The sequence below is a fragment of the Eschrichtius robustus genome, chromosome 15 (assembly GCF_028021215.1).
Source record: "Eschrichtius robustus isolate mEscRob2 chromosome 15, mEscRob2.pri, whole genome shotgun sequence".
Lineage (NCBI taxonomy): Eukaryota > Metazoa > Chordata > Mammalia > Artiodactyla > Eschrichtiidae > Eschrichtius > Eschrichtius robustus.
Window position 1 is genome coordinate 11,471,508 of NC_090838.1, and position 27,395 is coordinate 11,498,902.

The 27,395-nt window shown below is 38.5% G+C and overlaps 1 protein-coding gene across 2 annotated transcripts in view; it reads right to left on the minus strand.

Annotated features, from left to right (window-relative positions):
* Positions 1-20,848, minus strand: part of NBAS (NBAS subunit of NRZ tethering complex) — a 340,101-nt gene extending 319,253 nt beyond the window's left edge. For both annotated transcript variants that reach the window (XM_068564082.1, XM_068564081.1), the window contains exons 1-6: positions 20,712-20,848; positions 18,454-18,508; positions 16,839-16,875; positions 14,215-14,292; positions 13,817-13,864; positions 9,256-9,299 (exon numbers count right to left, since the gene is read on the minus strand). In XM_068564082.1, the coding sequence (XP_068420183.1) occupies positions 9,256-9,299; positions 13,817-13,864; positions 14,215-14,292; positions 16,839-16,875; positions 18,454-18,508; positions 20,712-20,828 (379 nt within the window). In that variant the 5' untranslated portion in view covers positions 20,829-20,848. The remainder of the gene's footprint in view (positions 1-9,255; positions 9,300-13,816; positions 13,865-14,214; positions 14,293-16,838; positions 16,876-18,453; positions 18,509-20,711) is intronic.
* Between the last annotated feature and the right edge of the window lie 6,547 nt (positions 20,849-27,395).

Here is a 27,395-nt window from a genome sequence, read left to right on the forward strand (position 1 = left end):
CAGTTACCAAAAAAAAAAAAAAAATGCTCCACGGAAAAAAAAGACACTGTAACACATTTAAAAGACAAATGGATTGGGAAAAATATTTGCAACATATATGACAAAGGGTAACATTCATACTATATAGAAATAATAAGGAAATAGTCAAGTAAGGAAATAGTCAATAAGGAAAAGTCAAATAATCCAAGAGGAATATAGTCAAAAGGATATGATCTAACAATTCACACACACACAAAAAATAGCAACTTAACATATGCCTTACCATATAACTAAACACATGCAAATTGAAATGAGATGCTTTTTTCCCTCTGCCTAACCTGATGAATATTTTAGGAACAGGTAACATATGGTGCTGACAATGGAGAAAATAAATAGCTTTATAATCATACCTTTTACATGGTTGTATAATAAGTATAACTTTCAGGAAGGAAATATGGCAGTAGCTACATTTTGTACACTACACCCATGGACAAACAGGATGTCTTTTCCAGCGCTGTTAGAGGGGGAAAGGGACAAAGATGGGAAGAGAAAGAATAAAACAAGCCGCCGTACACAATCTAAATTTCTACAAAGAGGGGAATAGATAAATAAAATGTGGTTCACATTCTCACAATGGAACGCTGTGGCTTCATTTAAAAGACTGGATGGATTACACCTGTGCACACTGACTGGGAAAGACATCATCAATACAGTAAGTGCAGGAGCAAGCTAAAGAACAAAATACATAAGATGATCTTGTTTTTTTACCTAAAAAAAGTCAATCCATCTATGTACAGGTTCATATAAGCAAAGAAGGCTTTATATTAAACCATTAATATAAGTTTCTATGAAGAACGCAAATTGAGCAGATAAAACAATCATATTGTTACTTCTGCATTGTTTGAATTTGTTCAAAGTATGTACTGCTTTTGTAATTAAAAGAAAAAAAAAAAAAAAAAAACCCAGAGTAACTAGTTTCAGACTAGGCCGCCCACCATACCTAAAAAAAGAGACTAAGTTAGGAAATTTTATTTGAATTTTAAATAATGTCCATAAATTTTGCAAATGTGATGAAATCTATGAATCCACTGATCTTAGAGGCTCAATAAACCTAAAGCAGGATAAACTAGAAAAAAATCAAGTCACATGATAACCAAATTTCTGAAATCAATGATGAAGAGAAAATCTTAGAAGCAGCTAGAAAAAAAAAGACACATTACCTACAGAAACAATAACAGCAATGACTGCTGATTTCTCATCAAAACAATGCAATGATATCTTTAAACAGCTGAAAGAAAAAAAAAGGTCAACCTGGAATTCTATATCCAGAGAAAATATTTTACAAAAATGAAGGCAAAAATCAAAGATGGTTTCAGACCAACAATAAGAGAATTTATCAACAGACCTGCATTACAAGAAATATTAAATAATTTCTTCAAGTTGAAGGAAAACACTATCAAATGGAAAGTTTTACAGAAAGAAAAAGTTGAAAAGTAACAGAAACGGAAAATAGAAGGAAAAATAAAAGATTTACCCTTGTTTTTTAATTCCTTAAAAAGTTACTTGACAAAAATTATAATATAAATGATATACTGTGGCAGTTTAGCATTTATAAAAAGTTTGACAACAGTACAAAGGAATAGGAGGGAATGGATGTACACTGTGTAATAAAATAATTTTTAAATGCACATTGTAAACCCCAGAACAAATGCTAAAAGGAAACAGAGAAGAGATAGGACAAATAGAAAAATAAGAAGGTAAAACCTAACCAGTCCAATAACTGCATTAACTGTAAATGTTCTATTAATCTCCAAAATATACAAGCAGCTCATGCAGCTCAGTATCAAAAAAACAAACAACCCAATCCAAAAATGGGCAGAAGACCTAAACAGACATTTCTCCAAAGAAGATATACAGATGGCCAACAAACACATGAAAGGATGCTCAACATCACTAATCATTAGAGAAATGCAAATCAAAACTACAATGAGGTATCACCTCACACCGGTCAGAATGGCCATCATCAAAAAATCTACAAACAATAAATGCTGGAGAAGGTGTGGAGAAAAGGGAACCCGTTTGCACTGTTCGTGGGAATGTAAATTGATACAGTCACTATGGAGAACAGTATGGAGGTTCCTTAAAAAACTAAAAACAGAATTACCATACGACCCAGCAATCCCACTACTGGGCATATACCCTGAGAAAACCATAATTCAAAAAGAGTCATGTACCACAATGTTCATTGCAGCTCTATTTACAATAGCCTAAGTGTCCATCGACAGATGAATGGATAAAGATGGGGCACATATATACAGTGAAATATTACTCAGCCATAAAAAGAAACGAAATTGAGTTATTTGTAGTGAGGTGGATGGACCTAGAGACTGTCATACAGAGTGAAGTAAGTCAGAAAGAGAAAAACAAATATCGTATGCTAACACATATATATGGAATCTAAAAAAAAAAAAAAAAATGGTTCTGAAGAAGCTAGGGGCAGGACAGGAATAAAGACGCAGATGTAGAGAATGGACTTGAGGAAACGGGGAGGGGGAAGGGTAAGCTAGGATGAAGTGCGAGAGTGGCGTGGACATATATACAGTACCAAATGTAAAATAGTTAGCTAGTGGGAAGCAGGCGCATAGCACAGGGAGATCAGCTCGGTGCTTTGTGTCCACCTAGAGGGGTGGGATAGGGAGGGTGGGAGGGAGACGCGAGAGGGAAGAGATATGGGGATATATGTATACGTATAGCTGATTCACTTTGTTATAAAGCAGAAACTAACACACCATTGTAAAGCAATTATACTCCAATAAAGATGTTTAAAAAAAAAAGTAAATGTTCTAAACATTACAATTAAATGACAGAAACTGTCACACTGAAAAAAAAGCATGACTCAAATTATATGCTTTCTATAAGACATGTACATTTAATACAGATAAATGAAAAAGAAGAGAAAAAAATATGTCATGCAAATGCTAATCATAAAAAAGCTAGAGCGACTATAATAATATTAGACAAAATAGAATCCAGGACAAAGAGTATTACTGGAGATAGAAAGGGACATTCCATCACAGCAAAGGAGCCATTTCATCAAGAAGACAAAATAATATGTGTAGGCACCTATAAACTAGAACCCCTTCTTTAGATAGAACTAAAGGGTAAAATAAAATACACAATTATATTTGGAAATGTCAACCCTCCTCTCTCAGGAAATGACAGAACAGCTAGACAGAAAATCAGCATATATAAAAATTTGAACAGCTCTAATCCAACTGACTGTAATTAACATTTGTAAACCACGATACCTAAAAACTGCACCATATGCAAGAATCAAATTCTTTTGAAGACAGACCATATGCTCGGCCATAAATAAAGTCTCAATAAGTTTAAAAGGTTAAAATCATATTGAATATGTTCTCTGACCACAACAGAATTAGATATCAATAACAAAAATGCTTATATTACAACAAGCTTAAATGCTTACAGAAGAAAAAAGGTTTAAAGTCAGTGATCTAAATTTCCATATTCCATCTAGACAAATATAAGCAAATTAAATCTAGTAGGCAGAAGAAAGGAATAATATAGATAAAAGCAAAAATCAAAAGAAAACAACAGAAAAAGAAATCAAAACCTATTTTTATTGAATATTAATAAACTGATAAAACTCTGGCCTGACTGATCAAGAGAAAAGAGAGAGAACACAAATTACCAATATCAAGAACAAAAGAGGGACATTACTACAGGTCTGACAGACAATAAAAGGATAATAAGGAAGTACTACAAACAACCTTAAGCCAATATATGCTAAAATTTAGGGGAAAATTCCATAAAAATAACTGGAACTGAAAGAAGAGGAAATTGAAACTTTAAAAAGCTTTATATCTATTTTAAAATTTTAATTAGGAATTAAAAACCTACTCACAAAACTCCAAGTTTCACTGGTGAATTCTATCAAACAATTAAGAAATAATTCCAATTTTACACAAACTCTTGCATAAAACAAAAAAAGAAGGAACACTTGTCAACTCATTATTTTGAGACCAGCGCTACTCCAATACCAAACCAGAAAAACATTACCAAAAAAAAAAAAAAAAAAAAAAAATCTATAAACCAATAGCTCCATGAACATAGATGTAATAATCTGCTACCTATGTTATACACAATTACCTGCACAAAGGCCTCATGATGGTTCTACCTTGCTTGTGAAATCAAGTATAACACTGAGGTACTTACTCCTCAGAGATCAAATTTATAGGCACTTTCTGGATAATTTGGATGATTGGGAGACCTACATCTTAACACTCAGGAAGCTATCCATTAAAAAAAGATACTTCGGAAAGTTCTTCTTGAACTTCAACCTAAAAGACTTAACAATCTATCTTTAAGTGAAGAAAGCAGATTATAAAACATTTTACTTTCACAGAGCATATCTACAGTAACAAGCACTTACAGAAAAATGTCTGAAAGAACAGATCATGAAATGTTAATAGTACTTATCTCTGGATAGTATGCTTATTTTTATTTTCTACTTTTTGCTCATTCTTAGTTTCTAAAATTTTTACTGAGAATGTGCATTATTTTTTCAACAGGAAAAAAATTTATTAAAAGTTATGAAAAGAAATAGTTACCATATAACCTGAGGCTCCTGAATCACAGTTCAAGAATGAAATGTTTCATTTCAAACTCTGGGTGCTTCAAACAGTCTGTGCTTCCCAACCTTCTTCATGTCAAGACACACGTAAAATATCATGTTTGTATGGCACCTATGGGTAAATTGATGAGGTTGCTGGAAACTGGAGGCAACCAGCCTGAGCTCACGCTGTCAGAGGGCCACCGGGCCACTGGGGGGCTGATGGGACCTCAGCCCACCTACACTAGGCAAGCTGCTGCTCAGCATTAGGAAGCTCTGGTTTATGGTGTCTCAAAATCAGAAATACGAGAAAAATCTCCTGATTAACGCAGCACAGCTCTGAAAATGTCTAATTCCATGTGCTATTTTTAGGTCACTATTCAAGATAGAAAGAGAAGACTGAATTACTATTTATGGCCTGGCAAACATAGCCAACAAGTTGCAATCCACATTTAAAGTATCCTCAAACAGCATATATTTTATAAAACAATAACTGAAAAATACCAAAGTGGAACCAAATAGCTCCTATTTCAGTTTGCAGACTACGATATGTAGTTTCAAAAACGCATTTAACAACAATCCGGCTCCTCCTCTCCAGGCATACACAGGAAATATCATTTGGCATATGAGAGTTATTCCCATAAAGATGAGTTAGATAATAAGCAAATGATCACTACCTCACATTACATGAAATGGAAAGAAGCCATTAATGCAGCATGAAAGTCATAAATCCACACATTCAGAAGCCAACAAAATAAAACATCAGTTCTTAAAGCATTATTACCTCACTCATGCTGCCACATTAACTGGACACAGTAAAAGCTCTAACAAATATTACAATTTGTGTAAAATACAGAAGAGTTAATCTTCCCAATTTCACGTTAACTTACAGATTTCTCAGTTTACTTACTGATTCAGAGTAGGGTCTAATGCCAAAGCTCAAAGGGGCTGTCTGTCTGAATCACTCCAACATTCCGAGCACACTTCTCAGAAGCCCACTGCAGGCTCCCCAAGCCCTCACCCAACAAAAGGGAAGCACTGGGAAAAAAGGCAATTGAATACCCCCAAGTTATTCTTCTCGGAACTTCTTGATCCTTATATATTATTTAAGCCAAGCCTGGTCCACTTTAATAAGTGCTGGTGAAAAAACTATAGGAAGCAAATTCAGAAAATGCTAAAGCCCCAAGGTTTAGAAATTCACAGAAACTACTCCCCTTCGATTTATTTTCTAAAAGATACTAAGAAAACACGGCTTCCTACCTACCCTTATTGTTCTAATTGTGGTATGTATACACACTTGTGTACAACAGGAATAGAAAACATGAATGTCATGACAATTACCCATAAACTTATATATGTCCATATATATATACAAAATACATACATATATACGTATGTATTATGTATATATATACTCATACATACACAGACACTCATGAACTTACAAAATTAACTCACAAGAAACAAGCAAATATACTTTTTCATAGATTCATTCATAAAAATCTTTTTAATAGTCCCCAACTACCATTATCCACTTGATAAGGTCAAAAACCGTGTGCCTGCTATGTGCCAGACACCACGCTAGGCGCTAAGAATGGAAAAAAAAAGTTGCGTAAGGCAGAAGCCCTGCCTTCAATCTAATTAGGAATCAAACAAGCAAGTCAACAATTTAAAAAGGAAAGATTAGGCTAAGTGAAGTGACATAGGTACAAAAAGTCCTACAGAAACATTAAGAAAAATGCACAAATCATGAGGAAGAGGGCAAGAAAAAAAAGGTTTCCAAAAAAAGCTGATGCTTGAACTAAAACATGCAGAACTAATTCATTAAATATAAAGGTGGGAGCTTCTAGGCTAAAGGAACCATCTGTACCAAGGCACGAAAAGTACAATGGGGATGGAAAACTGCAAGGTACTTTATACTAGATCACAGGACGTATGACAGGGGTATCTTACAGGACAGACACAGGCTGACTCGTGTCCTGAACTAGAAAATATGAACTGCATTCTATAGCCAACAGTGAACAACTGAAAGATTTTAGGCAGAATAACAGTACTAGTAACAGTAATAATAGCTTAATGCCTCCTAAGTACTTAGTATGTCAGACATCATGCTAAGAGCCTTATATATATTAGCTCACATCATTTTTCCACAACCCATTCTATAGGATTATGCCTGTATTACAGATAATTGAGGCTCGGAGAGGTAAAGTAACTTGTCCAAGGTTAATATTTAGGAAGCAGTGGAGCCAGACTTGAAGGGTAATCTTGAGAGAATTCTCAGTGAAGAATGATCAACTTGACAAGCAGGGTAAAGTATTGATAAGTGAAGGGCATATAGAAGAAAACCTTGTCAGGAGACTGTTGCAAGAAACCAAGTAAAAAAATGTTAAGAGCCTGAACCAGGGCTGTGATGGTTGAAGTGCACAAGCAGGAAGCAAGAGCCATTTACACAGATTCCCAGGACGTGGTGAAGTTAAGATAAGGTGAGGCTTCTCCACTGTGTCACTCAGCATAAGTGCAATGAATTATTTCTCTCTCTCTCCCCTGATGGACTATAAACCCTTAAATCTAGGTAATCGGTGTCTTATTCCTCATTGTAAACAGACTGCCTAGGATAATAGTGTCTGGCATATGGTGGCAACTAAATAAATATTTGTCAAAGTAAGAAAGAAGGGAGAGAAGGAAAAAGAAGAGAAACGGTCTAGATTTTTGGCTTGGTACAGATAATGGTACCACTGACCAGGGTACTGAGGGAGCAGGGTTCTCCAAGTAACAGAAGAGAAGGAACAGATTTTAAGAAGGGGAGGTAAATTTATAAAAATACGTAGGAAATTTCACATTTGCTTTTAAGTGACAACATACACTATATGTAAAGCTAACTCCATAAGAACTCTACTACTAGTTTATCCACTAGTATACGTGGAACTGTATAAGAATAACGATTCTGACATACTAGTAGAATTAATATCACCATTTATATGGGACTGAAAACATGTTTAAAATATTTGATTTTTTATCTTCTGAACACTTCTGGACAGCTGAGAATGAGAAAAATGAGAAGGAAACTGGCCCTAGGCCACTAATGTTGCCTTTGACCAGGAACTTAAGACCAGCCAGGGGGAATCCTCTGTCTTACCACCATTTTGTAGATTTCAAAACTACCAATGCCTCCCTTCTCCTTGCTCTTTCACTGTTGATTACTTATTCTACCCTAATGCTGCTTTAAGATAAAATATGTATACCATGTTCTTCCAAGTAAATGAGGAAAAGTGCATGTAAAGCACTAAATGCAGTGCCTGGCACACAGGAAGGACATGACAAGTGGTTGTCATCACCACAATGACCATGATTATCATCATGATGATTCCTACAACTACTCCACTGTTAAAGTAACACAAGGTCACACAAATGGAACTGGAGGTCCTGTAAATAAAACATAAGTAATAGATGCATTTACCTAACAGCACCCACTTAATTATTTTCCTCCCATATGGTTCCCCAACCTTTTCATACGTGGCTCCCACAGATCAAAACACTCCCCTGTCTTCTCCTACCTTCTACTCATTCTTAAGGTTGCTTTCCAAAAGTCACTTTTTCTCAACAATCTCATCTCACACCCCTGGTTAAACTCTCACTCTGCTCTGTAGTTTTCCTTCATCAGATTTACCAAAGTCTGTAAGTATATAGTTGACTGTCTGCATGCCTTGTGAGGTAAGTGGCCATGCCTTTTTGCTCACACTCATACCCCTAGGACCCAGAAAAATGGTTCACATACATAAATGATACTCAGTAAATTTTTGCTGAATCATGTATCAAACAATGATCAAATCCCAGATTATTTTTACTAGTCTATAACTGACCAACTCCTAACATATCTACAAATTATTTTCTGCATTGAATTCAAAATAAAAGACTATAGACACTTACAAATACTTTATCCCAAAACTGGCTTAGACTTTTGTAAAACAGTTTCAATTTCAAATCTCTCCAAAATTCAGATCTTAAAGCAAAACATTTACAGAATAGAAATCAGTTAAGATGCTTTAAAATTATTTTAATAAATAATTATTTATTATTTATAAATAAATAAAAGTCATAATAATCCTTGTCAATAAATAGTATCTATTCTGACTTTTAAGAAATATTAACTGCTGGGACTTCCCTGATGACTCAGTGGTTGAGAATCCGCCTGCCAATGCAGGGGACATGGGTTCAATCCCTGGTCCGGGAGGATCCCACATGCCGTGGAGCAACTAAACCCGTGTGCCACAACTACTGAGCCTGCGCTCTGGAGCCCACGAGCCACAACTACTGAGCCCACGTGCCACAACTCCTGAAGCCCACATGCCACAACGACTGAAGCCCACACACCACAACTACTGAGCCCATGTGCTGCAACTACTGAAGCCCACACACCTAGAACCCATGCTCCGCAACAAGAGAAGAAACCACAAGAAGCCCGGGCACTGCAACAAAGAGTAGCCCCCGCGCACCGCAACTAGAGAAAGCCCGCGTGCAGCAACGAAGACCCAATGCAGCCAAAATAAATAAATAGATAGATAGATAAATGAGTTTTTTTAAAAAAAAAATTAACTGCTGCAGATTTGAATTTTTTGTTTTTTGACTATTTTGGAAACTCTTACCTTGACATTTCCCAATAATAGATGTAAAATCATCTTTTGCAGACCTGTAAAATATATGTAAAATTAAGACAACAGTTTTGCCATAACAACCCTACTGTGTAGTACTATAAGACATCACAAACACTTACAGACCAGACAACTTCTCTAGACAACACTAAATCATTCTTTCTCTCATACGGATGGTTTTGTGCCTCAAGTAAGACCCTTTCATTGGTGACAATGTTTTCTTCCAACCTTATTTCACTAGGAACATAGCTACATTAGGAATCTAGTGATACAAGCATAAGTGATTTTAAGCACAGTATTTTAATACAATAGAGATGCCCGGACCCTATCCCCAAAGGCTCTGATTCGGCAAATCTGGGATGGGGCCCAAGCAAAAATACTTTTTTAAAGCTCCACAGATTGATCCTGGTTAAGAACCACTGGTCTATATCATATTACAGAGTTTAATCACTTAGGGAGAAAAGTCTTGTTTTAACAAGTCAAATAGCTTTAACAAGTGACCATATTTATATTAGTGACCTACTTAATATCTGTGATATTGAAATATATACTAAAGTATTCTAATTATTATATCTTCAAAAATGAAAACTGGTAAACCTTCTAGAAAAGAATTTAGTAATAATTATCCAAAACTTTAATGTCCATAGTATTTGATCTAGCAATTTAAGTTCTACAAAGTTATCCTTAGGAAATAATTACAGACATACACAGATATCAAGGCAATTAATGCAGCCTAAGTTATGAAAGAGAAAAATACAGCCAGTATAAAGAGATTAATTACTAGATTTTGCTATATACAATCAATGAAATATTACGCTATTATGATACGTGACATGGAAAGATGCTGACAATATATTAATTTTCAAAAGTTATCAAGAAAAAGGTATCAAATAGAATGTAGAGCATCATCTACATATATATATGTAGTATGTATCTATATATATTTTTTTTTTACACACACAGAAAAGTGTCAAAGAACACACACCAAAATGTTGATAGTAGACAACTTTGGACAGTAAAATTTGTTGTTATTCTTTCGTAATTACTTAACTGTATTTTCTAATATTTGTAAAATAACTAAGCATTACCTTTAAAACAAACTTTACAGACTCTTTAAGATTTTTAGCCATTTATTAAAATATTATAACAAAATCCAGTTACAAATATGGAAATAAATTTCCTCAAGAAATTGGACTATCAGGCCTCTATGTGGACTACAGCAGAAGGGACGTGATCTCTGAAGTCAACTTGACCTGATTTCAGCGCTCTGTGTAACCTGGACACAACATTCAACATGATTTCATTTGCCTTTCAATAACACAGGATAAGTAACAGCAACTTCACAGCTTTGGGAAAAGATTAAATGAGACATTACATATAAATTAGCAGGAGCTAGACCAAAGTAAATGTTCGTTACTTTCATCCTTAATATAATCACAAATAATAGTTTGCTCTTTTTGCTGGAAAAGGGGAGGGAGGGAGGGAGACATAAATTTGTTTTGTCGAAACTTCACGGAATGTATTCACTTAAGATAGATGAGCAAACTGGGGGAAGGAGGTGCCTTTTTTATAAGAGTCCCTTATTTTAATGCTTTTTTTTGTATTCCGTGATGGTTTCTAATTAGTTCCCATATTTATAACATATTACTTCACTATCTAGGAATAAAAGAAACATATATTAACCAGATAATCCATAACCACCACCAAATTACAAATTAAAGTGGCAATTCACAAGTCATTTTTCATCGATGTGAGCGCCACACACAAGCAGGTTAAGTATGCCATATTAGAGCAAGCTACTAGAGTCATCTGCCACTCACTACAGAACTAAAGTTGGGGAACAGCAGCCCTAGTCCTATCCTGCAAAAGGCAGAGCTGTCTCCTAAACTAAAGTGTGTTTCAGCTTTGCATGTTTTCCACAAAAACCATTGCACATTTATAACTGCTTCCTAACATTGAATAATAACCCCAGATACTGTAATTATCTTTCATATTCTAATCCAATCAACAAATATTTACTGAATACTGGGTGCCCACTACTATTACTTCTGGAGCCAACTTGGATTGTATGTGCTCTTCACTGCGGTAGAGAAGACACGTACAGAGAAGAGAGAACAAACGTCTTAAATATTATTCAGGCACAGACACTATTCATAGCATTGTCTTCGGGGATCTACCTTGCCCTTTTTCTTTGCTCACCATCCCGTATCTTTGTTCAAAGACACTTCCTTTCAGGTTACTGCAAAGTAAGTGTGGTTGTCTATTTTCAACAAAATCAACTGAGTGCCAACTCCGAGCAAGTCGGCGGGCTTGCCTTGTTATGCCCTCCCAGCATCTGCTTCCCCATCCCACTTGCAAACACACCACTTACTCATTAAACATAAACTAAGCACCTATTACATCCAAGAAAATATACAAGTGCTAGGAAAAAAGGACAGCCCGTGCCTCCAAGGAACACACAGTATAATGGAGCCATAGACTTCAAATTCCATCACTTGAGTTTCAAGCAAATGGCACCCCCTGGAGTTGTGCAAAGCAGTGGCCCTAAATATACTGGGGGAAATCCACATGTAAGCATATGGGCACAGACGGCTAAAAGGCATGATCAAAAGGTAGTATAGATTTGTAGATAAGAGCATGAACAACGAAGCTACGATGGCTGATTTCAAATCCTTGGGCAAGTTATTTAACCATATTGTGCCAGATTCCTTATTTCTAAAATAGAGAATAGTTATACCTACCTCATAGGCCTTCTGCAAGGATTGAGTTAACACATGTAAAACACAATGGTGGATGTTAAAAAAAAAAAAACAAACACAATGGTGCCCAACATTGTTAGCATTACCTTATCATTAAGTATAATAAATGTGTTAATTATTATAGGAACATAAAGGCTCAGCACCTAACCAATGAGGGGAAGGGGGATCCATTGGGAATGAGTTCCTGTAAGACTTCCTGAGACAGCTGACTCTTCACCATACCAGAGTCTTTGAATATAATAAGTTACAAAGCTTTTTTGCAAATTACAGACCAGATGAATAAGATCTTGATGAGCATCACTTCTGTTGCCCAGAAATCTTCCCTCACCACTTAATCTCAAATGCATGAGTGAATTCCTAAAGAGCTGGATATATGTATAAGTTTTATAAATATTATTTTACACGTTAGCAATCCAGTAGCAAATGCTCTTATAAAAGCAAACAATTATTTTTTTCTTCTCATCACAATTTTTATTAACAAGTTACAGAAACCCTTTGTCAAACTCTCCTTCACAAGCCTAAATATCAATCCCATCCCCACGTGCATATTCCAACCCTAACACCTAAAATCATTCCATTAATGTTCTCATTTCAGGGGAAGAAGATGGAAATTTTGATTACTATCCGCTGTACATGAAGAAGTCACAGATGGGCACATTTCTCCAAAAAAAAAAAAAAAAATTTGACATCATTGCAGCAAATGGAGTAGGAAACGCCAGCCCATTTCTATGAACAACATCAGTTCAAACACCGTGCCACCTGATGCTCACTGCTGCTCTTAGAGAAAAGGGCCCTGCCTATTAAAGCCATGCCAGATGAAGAAATGAAGTTCTGAAAGGCTGTCATTATTGCCAATCATTTCTATCCTGATAGTTTTAAGACGGATCACGGAGGCTCCCAATCTGAAGTCGGTGCCCTGATGGGGGCAAACCCTCTTGTCTACTCCTGCAAACGTTGAGGGGTCCAGTTCCATTTGGATAAATGGAAGAAGAAATTTCACAAGCAGAAAGCTAAAACCAGTGTGCTAACAACTGAATGCTCATTAATACTAGTTTTAGTCAATAATAAAGTAGTAGAAAAAAGTTTTGACTGGTATCTAGGCATCCTGAAATTTCTGCCTCAGTGCGTATCTTTTGAGACTCAAGAGTTAGGGCTTCCCTGGAGAAAGGAGTAGCCCCCACTTCCAGAGATGCAACACATTTGGTTTGCTGCTGATAATTTCCCAGAAAATAAACTAGTTTTCCTAAGTTAGTTGTCATTGTTGCTATTTCTTTCACAACTGATATACTACTTAAAAATGCAGATCATGGAAAGCCCAGCTTAGAGACTTCTTCTAGATGTGTGTAATGCCACTGACGTCTCAAGAGGACAGAGTATCACTGGTCTCAAGTAACATGAAGCCTTAGTGTTTTGCAAACCCATATTCCATCTACAGCTTTATGCCAACAAGTAAAGCAACCTCTATTTTTTTTATACCTTCCTGAGCATCTGCTTAGCTGTCTTAGCAGTAACTGGTCAAGCAAGAGTGATTTTCAGAGTTCTGGAAGATATGCCTTTGTCTACTGAGAAAGTAAAATTTCTCAGGAGACAGCAGAGTGATCTGGGGAAGTAGAAGGCATACTCTGAGAAAGCATCCTTCATCCTTTATTGGCATAAGTTGATGCTTGACACCTTACAAAATTATGTGACTTAATAATAAAATTCCTTTAAATATACCCCCTTTAAAAATCTTAGTTCTCATAAATTAGGTAAAGCTTTTCTCAAGGGAAATTTTGAATATGAATATTAACAGTTACCTGATATCCACACACTGATCTTGAACAGCAGCCAAAAGTTTCCCATTGCTTTCATGGGAGAGAAAGAGAAACAAATTCCTATGAGTATTTGCAGCCGTCTTCACCACAGATGGAATCATTTTAAGAAATTAAAATCATTTTCAAATTTGTTCACATCTTTAATTATCCAACTTTTGACTTTATAATTAGATGAGTATATAGATACAAAAAGCATACAAAATAATTCAATACAGTTGAATTAACACATTTAAACAATACTAATCATATGAGACGCAGGGAATTTATATACAATAAAAATCAAGACTGCAAGCCATAAGGACCCCAAAATTAATATCCATAATGGAATTTAAATGGTTACCCAGGTAGAGGAACATTATGTGAATTTTATGCATCCTTACCTTGCAAGTACCAAATGCCAGTTTACTTGTTTGTTAACCAAACGAACCAGTCCATCAGGGAGCAAAAAAGGTGCAGGGCTGAAACCACAACACATCAGCTAACTTAAAATCTAATCATGGAAACCACATATAAGTAGGTAAACATTATAAATAACATATAGATCTATAGCGAGCGATAAGGATTTTTTTCCATTAGAATATAAAAACTGAATACTGGCAAACCCAAAACCAAAAGTTACTAATTGGATATCTGAAACTTGACCACATACATTTCTCTGTTTCCAAAAAAACCTGGTGATGTGTTCAATGATATAAATTTTTTATTTTTTCTAAGGAAAAGATACTGAGGGTGCCAGTAACATAGCAGAATGAGCTTATAAGAAACCCCTCCTGCAATGCACACCTAGAAATTCTGGCTCAACTCTAACGAAAACAAATTCTAGTGTACAGCTAAACTCACAAGAAAGAAATCTCCAAGAACTACAAATGCAAAGAGAACTGAAAGTCAGAATTGGGTACAGGACAAAGAGAGAAACAGAACTCAAAACAGGAGTTAACACCTGGGAGAGGAAATGAGCTGTGGGCCACAGGAAGGACAGCAGCTGGAGGTGAGACTCCTGCAAAGGCCAGGACTCTCCAATGGCGGTGCTATCAGAGAAAGGAGAACTAGACAAACGTCACCACAGGCCCAGGGAGACCTTCAAGAATCTCATCTCCGCCTGGAATTCTGGTCTGTGGGGGGATGGGAATGAAACCTATGAAAAAATCAAAACCCCAAGCTTTTACTGAATGCAAGATTGGACTGCGATTTCACTTTACTCACATGACACAAGATGCCCAGGCATAAGCTCACGAGAGCATCGTTCACAAAGTATATAAGGAAATGATCCACCACACGTGAATCAGGAGATAAATTAGAGAAGAAACACACGAAGAAATCAAGAAAATAGGTGGAAAAGAAGCAGAAAGAAAATAATTTGATTGGGGGGTGGGGACCGGAAAATGAAAAAAAATAATAAAAACACAAAATAGGATAAAAAATATTAGTAATTTACATTCAGTATATTCATGTTCACTTTTAAAACATAAAATATTTAATGCCATCAGATAGTTACAGAAATAATAAAGATGAAACATGCATGTGAATGATACAATCAACATGAGAATGATAATTCCCTCTGGAGCGGAAGGGTGGGGCAAAGGTTGGGCGGAGTGTGGGGAGAGGACTTGAGCTGTAACGTCTTGCACACAAAGAAAAACAGGGCTATCAGAAGCAAATACGGCAGAAAAGGAACAAATGCTTTAATTCAGATGTGGACAGAAATCGTAACAGGTTTATTATATTATTGTCTATAATTCTCAGTCTGTTTATAGTATTTCATGGTTGAAAGAAAAAAACCTGAAAAGAAAAAGTCTCTTGAAACAAATATTGGCCCCAAAACCTTTTAGGTACAATTACCATAAACTCAAGAGCAAAAAACTCAACTACAAGCTTTTTGAAAGAAACGTACCACAGGGAAGACGAGATAATCACCTCACGGTATGCTCACAGTCTGTACACTGATCAACGTGGCCAATGCAAGGAAAGGGACTTCTTGGGAGAAACATACCTCCTGATGCCTGATCTTAAGGTGTTTACACATTGGACAAGGCTTGTATCAGAGCGAGCTCTTGGAAGTCCTCCTTCTTAACAAATAACAAAAGGACTTACTGTCAAGGAGTAACCCAAACAGCCATATCTTCTACCATCCCTATCCAAGGGTGCTCAGCACTACCAAGTGTAGCCCGGTGAGCCCAGGAAAAACAGCCTACCTCTTACACTCCCCTCCCTACTACTACCTTCTCACTCACTCAGTTCTCTATCACACCCCACACCCCCAAAAATAAGATAAAATTCAATAAGAAATTTAATTTATGCACACGCACACACGCACACACACACACACACACACACACACACACAGTAAAAGCAGAAAAGCACTGGAGCTAACCTCAGAGAAGAGCCAAAGGTCCCTTTTATAGAACCAGAACTCTATTATCTCTGGAGCTTTTAAGATTAGATGTCCTTGAGTAAAAAGCAACCTGTGGTAAGTAATTCTATAAAACAATTCCTACACATGCATCTTGGTCAGAATAATCATTTCATTGTTCCTTTAAAAGGTGAATATTAGCGCCAGGCCTAAAAACACACTTAACATTCAAAAGACTTAAGAAGTTCCCAAGAACTGAAACCTAAAGAACCTTCTCTGATGCATAGCAACTGAATGAATATTGACCACAAGAGTCGACATAACAATAAGAACAAAAAGGTTTTTAAAAAGATACACAAGCGCAGATCCATCACGTGGGCATTCAAATAAGGCTGAGAACACTCAGAGAAAGCAGAAATTGTTATGAGATATTCCTAATAATGACTAAGGGATCAAAAAGTACCCTACTTTTACTGAGGGATCTTGTCAGGGTAGGCCAAATGTTTGAAAGGTCTACCTTATAAATTGGGTTCACCTGAATGTCAGTACCCATATCACAATCTGGGATTCAATTCTGAAAACTTAAATCATAAATAGGATAATATTGTTTGTATTTACTGTTCATACTGTTTCTCTGAAGAATTCATGACTCACCTGTACCAGATATATTGGCTTAAAAATAATAAACGATCTGTAATAAAAAGAAACAGCAAAGCCAAATATGAATGAGCTATTCTTTAGGAATCATTTTCAATTTTAGATTTATTGATAATAAATCTAAAATATACTGTAGACTGAGTCATCACAAAACAAAACAAAACATGGAGAATACAACTCTTGACAAGAATAAATATAATCTAATATACACTATAACTTTTACATCATATATTGGTTTATATTGAGTCCCAAGTTTGTGTTATTCAAAAATCTTTGAAGTATCTCCTAACAGTACAACAAGTTAAAGTGGTTTGAGATGCTAAATTTCTCCTAAGAGGCTTTGATAAAACCATGGAGTAGAAGTCATAGTAATCACCCATTAAAACCAAAGTATTTGTATAAAGGTTAAGATACCATTTTACACTTTATAGCGAAAACTTAAAAAATAATAATATTGCCTAAAATGGGAAAGTCCATGGGAAACAAAATCTCTAACACACTATGGACAAGCAATGTTTTATATGATTCCATTTAAAATGTATATATGTGTGAACCTGTGCACATGGTTATGTATGTATCATAGCAAAAGGTCTGAAGGATAAGAGATTATCTCCAGGTGGTAAAATGAGGAATTATTTATTCTAATTTGTGGTTGTCTATATTCTCTAAACTTTGTACATTTTATTACTTGTGTACATTTCCTAAGTTTTCAAAATTTCACATTTGTGATAATGAAAATTGAACATGCTAGTATTTCTTGTAACAGAAGATAAAAGTATTTTATCTTTATCAGAAGATAAAATTAGAGTTAATTTCAAGTACTCAACTCCTTTGAAACTGAACCTTCTCTTTATAAGTAGCTGAAATTCCCCAGTATAATAAGTATGGGCTTTGGATCCAGAAAGAAATGTAGCCAAACTCCAAATGCATGACCTTGGGCAAGTTTCCCCATCTAAAAACAGAAATCTGTAACAGCAGCTACATTGTTGGTCTGGTAAAGGACTGCATCAATAAATATACATAAAGCCCTCATAACACCAGCTTAATCGGCTAGTGCTCAATACTTTCTCAGATCTTGTGAGCTCATACATAAAGTCTGTCAGGAGTTAAACGAATGTCCTGGCTAATCAAATTTGTAATTTGAGTGACTCTAAACAGATGTATCTAAAACATCATGTAAAACACTTAAAACGGTCTGTCACTCTCTTTCCATCGTCGATGTCCGTAGATTCTCTGAGTGGGTTTGATTTTCTTCATTTCTTCCAGAACACATCCATAATGGTTAAACTCAGGCCATACTTTAAGCCGCATTAAAAATGTATGTGTGTAAACATATGCATACATATGTGTATATACACACATATGTATATTTATATAGACATATCATATATATCATATATGTATATATGCATTTTTTACAAAATAAAACTTACGTGACATTTATGCTATTCACTTTTAATCAGGCTCTACATTAAAACTCAGAAGAACACATTTTCAAATCCCTAAACTTCCTAAAACAGCACAGTTATGAATAGAAAAAAATAAGAATGAGAAAAAAATTATCTGCTAACTGTTATCATTATATGTAGAAAAATAAATATGCTATACTCACCCCTGATTGCTTTTGTGATGATAAAGGATGCGCCATGTTTCCGGCTGCCTCTAGGCTGCAAATGGAAAAACAAAAACAAACACATTTGAGAATTTTCTAGTAATACTTATACAATAAGTTATATTTCTTTGCTAATACTCAGAGTACTGGGTACAAGTTACCAGTATTTAAAAGCTACTTATAGGGACTTCCCTGGTGGTCCAGTGGGTAAGACTCTGCGCCCCCAATGCAGGGGACCCAGGTTCGATCCCTGGTTGGCCGCATGCATGCCGCACCTAACAGTCTGCATGCCACAACTAATACCTGGCACAGCCTAAATAAATAAATTAAAAAAAAAAAAAAAACTACTTACAGATAGAAACAAAGCAAAGAGAAGCAGGACTAGAAACAGTGGGAGTGAAAGTGAACACAGCAGAGATACAGGCATTTGTCAGGATGAATTTTGCAAGGGAGGACAAGGATTGAGACTGGAAAATGTTTCTAGATCAAAACACCAGTGCCAAGACAAAAGAAGTCAAGGGCAAAGACCACACTGGTTGCCAGTCCCACACAGTCTATTTTGGTGGGCTACAGAGGCTTAAAACGAGTTTTGCTTGCAGGAAAAGTGGTCATATGGATTAATAAACTCATGCCTGGAGGCAAATTTACTGAATACTTGTATATCCATAGAGAAAATGCTACTAACATCCACACTGATATATAATTGCTGTATTAAATAGTATAAAGTGCAGACAGTTATGGCTTAAAAGCACAGAAAAGTTATTTCATTCAACAAACATGAATTGATCATCCACTTCCTGTAAGACAGAATTTAGTCCGGGGGAGGGATATAAAGATGAGTCAGATGTAGCTGCCTTCCAAGAGCTTGTAGTTCAGTTGAAATCAACAGAACAAAAACAAAAGAGTGTTACAAGGTTTCAATGTAAGTTGATGCTGTGCTTATTTTTTTTAATCAATTTATAATGTTAAGCACTCTGAAACGTTATTGTACTTAACCAGTGAATGCTAACGCGCGGAAACTTATCCTTATCCAACCAATGGCAGCAGCAACAACTTCCTAGCTGCATAAGCTACGAAGTAGTCACATTGTTCAACACAAACAGAAACTAAGTAAATACCTGAAAAACAATAATACATGAGGATCTCTGCCAGCCTACAAAATAAATGATTCAAGACAAGCAGAAACTGCAGTGGGAAGGTTAAAGAAAAACTACAAACTTTACAAGAGAAGCAGGAGAATGAGTACTTTCTCCAGTAAAGAAACTCAGAAAAGATGTTGTAAATAAGAATTCATATGGGCTGGGCTCCATGATCTTTAGAAGAAGTCCTTTCCGATCTTCCTGCGTGTTCTGAGCCAAAAGCAGTGACTGGCACACGTTAGGGACTCATAAAATAGCTGTTGAATAAATGTGGATTCCTGGTTCTTACTCTTCATTCTGTGCCTGGGAGGTCCTCTCTATGAAACTAATAACTCCAAGGTCCAGATTACCAACCCCTACGACCCCTTTTTAACAGAGAACCCAACGCCGGGTCCGTAGCTCATAAATCTTCACTCCCCAAGGCATTTTGCTCACACCGCTATTACAGCGCATATTACGGTAGGCGATGAAAAACGTTTACTCCACTGTCTTCCCTCTGGACTGCAAGTACCACGAAAGCTATTCACCTCTGTAAGCCCAGCGCCTGGCACAGTGTCTGGAACACGGACGCACACACACATACACTCATTAAATGCTTATTTACTGAAATACACAAGAACCGGCGCAATTCAGGCCCAAGTAGGAGCAAAGGTTTGATACCGCGCTCCACGACAGCCCAGCAGATGCTGAGATGGACTGCAGGGTCCTGGAAAATCCTCCCACTTCAGATGAGGATCAGCCCTGCCCAGTCCTAGCCGGACCGCGGGAAGGGACCACCAAGAGTCTAGATATGAGAAGGACCCTCGAATCCAACGCTGTGCCTCCCCTCCAAGTAGGAGCGGTGAAACAAAACCAGCGTGGGGAGGTACATGCCTCAGGGACCGAGGTTCCGCCCCCCAACATCCTAATTTGGAGCCCAGGAGGAATCCCAGGAAATCCCACTTGGGGGACCCAGACCCTCGCTAGCCCACGGTACCGTTGCCAGGGCGACCGCATAAGCGGCCGAGTCCTGCTCCCCCGCCCACCCAGCTCCACTCTCCTACGTGGCTACTGCAACGTGGCTCTGCCGGGGCAGCGCCCGCACCAAGCTGGCCTCAGCCCTGGAGGGGCCTGGTTCACCTGTACTTCTGTCTCCGGGGGCCACTCGGTATTGACCAACAGGTCATAGAGAATCGTCTCCTCCTCGCCCTCCGCAGTGCTTGCATTCACAGCCGCCGCTGACTCGGAGGCCGCCATGTTTGGCCGGACCAGAGCAGCTGAGGGCGGGCCCAGAGCAGCTGGGGGCGGGCCCCTACGGCATCCCGCAAGGGACAAGCTTCCCTGGCCGCTACGCTTTTGGTTCACGGGGCAGTGGGTGGAGTTAACAGGGCGTGGAAAGGAAATGCTGGGTTAACCCTTGTGTGAATAGGTGGAACAATGCCTATTGCTTGTCTGGGCTACCGCTTAGGTCTTGGTCCCGGTGCACTCCCTGTTTACTAATTGCGTGAGGTCAGCCAAGTCTGAACCTCTCCTATCCAGTCAGCTTCTATAAAACAAAAGTAACAGATCGTATCCCTGAGATCTAGCATTTATGTATTCGTTGCCTAACCGATATAAAGAGGGCGAACAGCGGTTTTTAAATAAACACGAAAAAGTTATCCAGTGCAACATGTTGAGCTAATGAAAGGTATCAGGGGAATTCCCTGGGTGGTCCAGTGGTTAGGCCTCGGCGCTTTCACTGCTGTGGGCCTGAGGTTCAATCCCTGGTTGGGGAACTAAGATCCCCTCAAGCTGCACGGCAGAGCCAAAAAAAGTAAAAAATTTAAATTAAAAAAAAGAAAGGTATCAGAAGAATGATGCTATAGGAGTTCAGAAAAGGCAACGAAGGCCAGAGGGTCTAGAGGGGCTTCCTGGAGGAAGTGGAGCGTATCCTGGGTCTTCAACAACAGATGGAATTCGAATCAAGTGGAGAGGGTTTGGTGAGAGCCTTTCAAGTAGCTGGAAATGGGGTGAGCAAAGACAGAGGCAGAAATATCTAGTTGAAAGCGCAGGCAGCTGACTAGAGCCCAAGTCCAGAAAGAGTGTGGGGCAATAAAGTGGAAATAATAGGTTGAGGATCTACCTGGAGGTCCAGTCTCATTTGTTCATTCATTTATTTATTCCTTCATTCAACAGGTGCCTCTCTGTGAAAAGCCCTGCCCTGTAAGCAGAGCCTATTGCAACCTGAATGAATACACAGTGTCCAGGGAATTAGCACTGTGTCACATTCAAAAGAAACACAAATACTGAAGATACCTTGCAGAAGTTATAGTGTATAATATCCATCAAGACGCATCAGGCAGAGATGCAATTAAAACCCTCCTCTGGGAAGCCTAGGCCTCCTGTGTCTCCCGAAGTTAAATGACCTCAAAGCAAGCCGTGCATCCCCTGCCTGCTCCCGCTTCCTCTCTCACCTCATCTCCTGCTCCACGGCCACCTTCAGCCACACTGGCCTTGCTGTTTCTGAACACACCAGACACACATCCTCTTCAAGCACTTGGCAAGGGCTGTTCCCTCTCCTTGGAAGAGGGAACAGCCCTCTTCTACCAGATATTTGCCTCTCTCCCTCATCTCCAAGTTTTTGCTCAGATCTCGTCTTCTCTCTGAAGCCTACCCTGACCGCTCATTTTAAATTTGTAACCACCCTCCCTGAACTCCAGCCCTCCAGATCTCCCTTACCCACTCTACATTCTTTTCATAACACTTGTCATTACCCAAAATGCAATATAATTTATATTTTATTACATTTGTTTATTGTCTGTCCCCTTTCACTTTCACTCTGCCAGAACAGAGCGCTCTACTGTATACATACAGATGCTAAAATGGAAAAACGTCGGCTTTCCACCTGTGTAAGGGAAAATCCGGATCTTCCCTACAATGTATTTCTTCCCTGGGAGTCTCCTTCACTTCGTACACAAAGCTCTTCACTTCTGACACTTCTGGTCACCAAGTGTGTGGAGATTTTCCCCACACCAACAAGATCTTGGACAACTGCTGGTGTCCAAGAATTCAGCTCAGTTCTGGCACTATCTAACTGGAGATCGTATCAATCCTACAAGTTAAGGGCTCAGTCCCAAAAGACTAACCCCACCTCACAGACACACACACTTCAGATGCCAGTCAGAAAGCTCAGGTTATCACCTGTGCTTCTGACCAACTGGCTGTAGACTGGAGATTCCAAAGGCCCCCCTCCTTGGGTTCAATTAACTTGCTAGATAGAGCAGCTCACAAAACTCCGGGAAACACGTTTTTTGCTAAAGGATACAGATGAACAGCCAGATGACGAGATACAGAGGGTGAGGTCTGGGAGGGTCCTGAGCACAGGAGCTTCTGTCCCCGTGGAGGTGGGGTGTGTCATCCTCCCAGTGTGGACAAATTCACCGGTCTGGAGCTCTCAGAAGCCCCTACCGGTGGGAATTTTATGGAAGATTCCTCATGAATGTGTGATCAATTATCAGTTCCATTTCCAGTCCTCTCCCCTCTCTGAAAGATGAGTGGGGGAACTAACAATTCAAAGCTTCTAATCATTGCTTGGTCTTTCTGGTGACCAGCCACCATCCAGGAGCCCACTCAGAGTCGGCTCATTAGAACAAAAGATGCTCCTAGTACTTATCAGTTAGGAATTTACAAGGATTTTAGGAGCCCTGTGTCAGGGTTGGGGTCAAAGACAAATATTAGAACAAGAGATGCTCCTAGTATCCTTACCACTTAAGAAATTACAAGGGTTTCAGGAGCTCTGTGCCAGGAACCAGGGGCAGAGACCAATATATATCTTTTTCCTTTTATCTCACAGGTGCTATATACATGCCTGCCAAATCCCCAGAGTTGATAACAGTGCCTGGCACAGAGCAGAGGCCAAATATATTTTATTTGTCGAATAAATGAAAAACTACCCCCAGAACCTTTTTTACACATTGTCTCCCCCAAGTACTTCTCTTCTCAGCAGCTGTGTCTTTTTATCAAATCTTCAAATGCAAACACCAGACGTCTCCTCTCCTCACCCCACTCGGGCTGGCAAGTTGCAGAGCCTCAGGGAGCACTTCTTACATCACGTGCTGCAGAAGGTGAAGGGGTAGGAACACCATTCACTCAGACGGAATACAGTGTTGGGGGTGGACCCTGGAACATACGGGGCCTCCACACTCCCCCCTCCCGTTTCTGTGCACCTCGTCTCCTTGGCTCTTAATTTTTTTTTATTTTTTATTTTTATTTTTTAACATCTTTATTGGAGTATAATTGCTTTACAATGGTGTGTTAGTTTCTACTTTATAACAAAGTGAATCAGTTATACATATACATATGTTCCCATATCTCTTCCCTCTTACATCTCCCTCCCTCCCACCCTCCCTATCCCACCCCTCTAGGTGGTCACAAAGCACCAAGCTGATCTCCCTGTGCTATGCGGTTGCTTCCCACTAGCTATCTATTTTACGTTTGGTAGTGTATATATGTCCATGCCACTCTCTCACTTTGTCACATCTTACCCTTCCCCCTCCCCATATCCTAAAGTCCATTCTCTAGTAGGTCTGTGTCTTTATTCCGGTCTTGCCACTAGGTTCTTCATGACCTTTTTTTTTCCTTAGATTCCATATATATGTGTTAGCATACTGTATTTGTTTTTCTCTTTCTGACTTACTTCACTCTGTATGACAGACTCTAACTCCATCCACCACACTACAAATAACTCAAAATAACTCCTCCTCCCTATCTCACCCTTTCTCGGATAGAAATTGAGATTGTGTTCGACTTCGTTCATTTTCTTCTCTACCTCCACCTGATCGACACAACCATAGCCGGGAGGTAACAGGCCAAGCTGACAAAGGTTGCTCCCTTCTTAGACTGTATTCGCGGGAGACCAACACAAATGCATTACCAAAAATTTCTTTTTCTTTCACCATCATCACACTGTGTTCATTGCTTTATCCATCCTCAGCCTTACCCCATTTATCATCATTTGCACACCAGAACAGGAAACATAAAGCCATGCCTGGCTGACCTCTGAGGAGGGGCTTGTATTCTAAAGAAACAAAAGCACTGGCAGAAACAGGACTATTTGGAAAGTGACTGGACATTTAACTTGGAGCAATTCCTGGAAGGAAGATTCTGCTACCGGAGGTGCTTGGAGCAGATAGGCAGATTATAAAGTCTTCGTCACCACCATTTAAAATCCAGAATATTCCTGGGAGGGGAAGAATGTGAAGTGACCAGAAGAAGGTGGTAAGAATATGTATGTCCTGAGAAGAGCTCCAGATGGAGACCATCAGGCACTGGGGTTGGAAAGAAAAGGCAGAGAGGTGATCAAAGCACAAGTCAAAGTTCACCTGAGTCAAAGGAGTAATGATTTAAGACGGGTTGGGTGACTGAAGCCAAATAGCTAGTGGGTCTTATTTACAGTCACTAATTAATTGTCCAAACTGAGACACTTTTGAACTTCTCGCTCTCTATTTTTTTTTTTTTTTGGCCATGCTGCGTGACATGCAGGATCTGTTCCCTGATCAGGGATCAAACCCGTGCCCCCCGCAATAGAAGTGTGGAGTCTTAACCACTGGACCGCCAGGGACTTCCCTGAGACACTTTTGAAAATGAAAAGGGATGATTTTAATAATTATGCCAGGAAAACAGCCATGAAATAGGACTGTCCTGGACAAACCGAAATGATGGTCACACTGACCGTAAACAGGAGAGTGGCTGATGTAATGAAGAGACCTTGGGCAGTTCATAAGGACAGCAAGACTCTTCATCAGAATCCTCTTCTTCCTCCCTCGTGCTCATAGTGACAGCTGTCGCTGTGTCTGCCCAGGCCTTATGCTTTTGGAGAACTGCTCCAACTGCCTCTTCCTTCACTCAGTTGGGAAATTCTCGTGAGGCCGCCGGTCCCCAAACTCTGTCTCCTTAATCCATGTCTGCCCACTCAAAGTGCCCCATTCCCCTGACTTCAAGCATTGGGCAGAGAATTCTTCCCTGCAATTTATTTATTTATTTATTATTTATTTATTTATTTATTTATTTATTTATTTATTTATTTATTAGATTTAAGTGGAGGAAAAAAGCACCTTTCCTTTTTGGATCACAAAGTTTGAAGAACACAGATTGGGAGTTGTCAACAGCCATCGTACTCACAACAGAGGGAAAGACTGTCTGCATGGTAAGAGAATGAAACCAACATGCAGAGGAAAACCAGAGAGCGGGAGACTTCATTTGCTATTAACGTGCCTGAAACAAGTGACATCTGCGTGCTTCCATCCTCCCAGGTAAGCAAGCCAGTACAGTCACCTTAAGCTAATTTGAGTTGAGTTGCAGTGCCTTGAAACCACTTCTCTCTTGACACATCTACCAGTGGATTTTGCAGATTTACCTAATTTAGAATCTGTAATGTATGGCTGTCTGCAATGTTGCTTCCGAGTTATTAGTTAATAATACATTGACAGTATTATTAATTAATACACTGAGAGTATTCATGGCTTACAGAGCCCTTTCATCCTCACAGCCACTGCTGATGTGAATAAACAGAAGCTCTGGGGTGAGATTCAGATCCCCATTTCACAGGTAAAGGAACGAAAACTCAGAGAACTTCAAGGTCACAACAGAGCCAAAATTCAAACACAGTTCTCCAGGTCTTGGTCATGCACTCCTTCCTTCACACCACAGCACATCACAGGGAGCATTTAGATGGTAGAAAGTGGAAATGAACTGTCTTGGATGACCAGAAGTTCCAACATGTGGGATGGGAGTACTACCAACCTGTTCTGTCAGCGGTGGGGGGGATAAAATATGTCACAGATAAGAGTTTGGTTGCCATGTATTACCGTGGTCATCTAACCAACTTCTTAATTTAGCTGAAGGTCCCAGTCTGGTTTAAAGATATTTTAAATCATGAATAAGTCATTCTAAAAGGAAAAGTTATGTTTTCCAAATAACCAAAACAAATGGTAACTCTGTGAGCTACTTAAGGAAATAAGACTGAAATAAAAATTGAGACAATTCCAAAATAGGCATAATAATAATAATAATAATAATAATGGCTACAATAATGGCTCCAAGCACTGTGCCAGGTACTTTGTTATACCTTTTCACTGCAAGGAAAGGGTTAATATCTGTACAAATGAGGAAACTCAGGCTCTGAGTCATTGTCACCCAAACAAGGTTACACACAGGTAATAGTGGATCCAGAATCGAAACACTGTTTTGTCTAATGTTCAAATTATTAATAGAGAAGGTATTGTGATATATCCCTTTTTTTTTGCGTACCTTTTTATTTTATTTTTATAAAATTGTACAATTTAAATGCATGAAATTTATTGTATATCTATTATTTTTTTAACATCTTTATTAGAGTATAATTGCTTTACAATAGTGTGTTAGTTTCTGCTTTATAACAAAGTGAATCAGCTATACATATACATATATCCCCATATCTCCTCCCTCTTGCATCTCCCTCCCACCCTCCCTATCCCACCCCTCTAGGTGATCACAAAGCAACGGAGCTGATCTCCCTGTGCTATGCAGCTGCTTCCCACTAGCTATCTATTTTACATTTGTTAGTGTATATATGTCCATGCCACTCTCTCACTTCGTCCCAGCTTACCTTTCCCCCTCCCCGTGTCCTCAAGTCCATTCTCTACGTCTGTGTCTTTATTCCTTTCCTGCCCCTTAATGCGTACCTTTTTAAATGGGATATATCCCTTTTAAAGAGAAGTAACTGATGTCTGTATAAGCCTCTGATGAGGGTAAGGAAAAAAAAGACAGAACATTTCCCCATTTCTTCCTATCCTCACAGCGTATTGA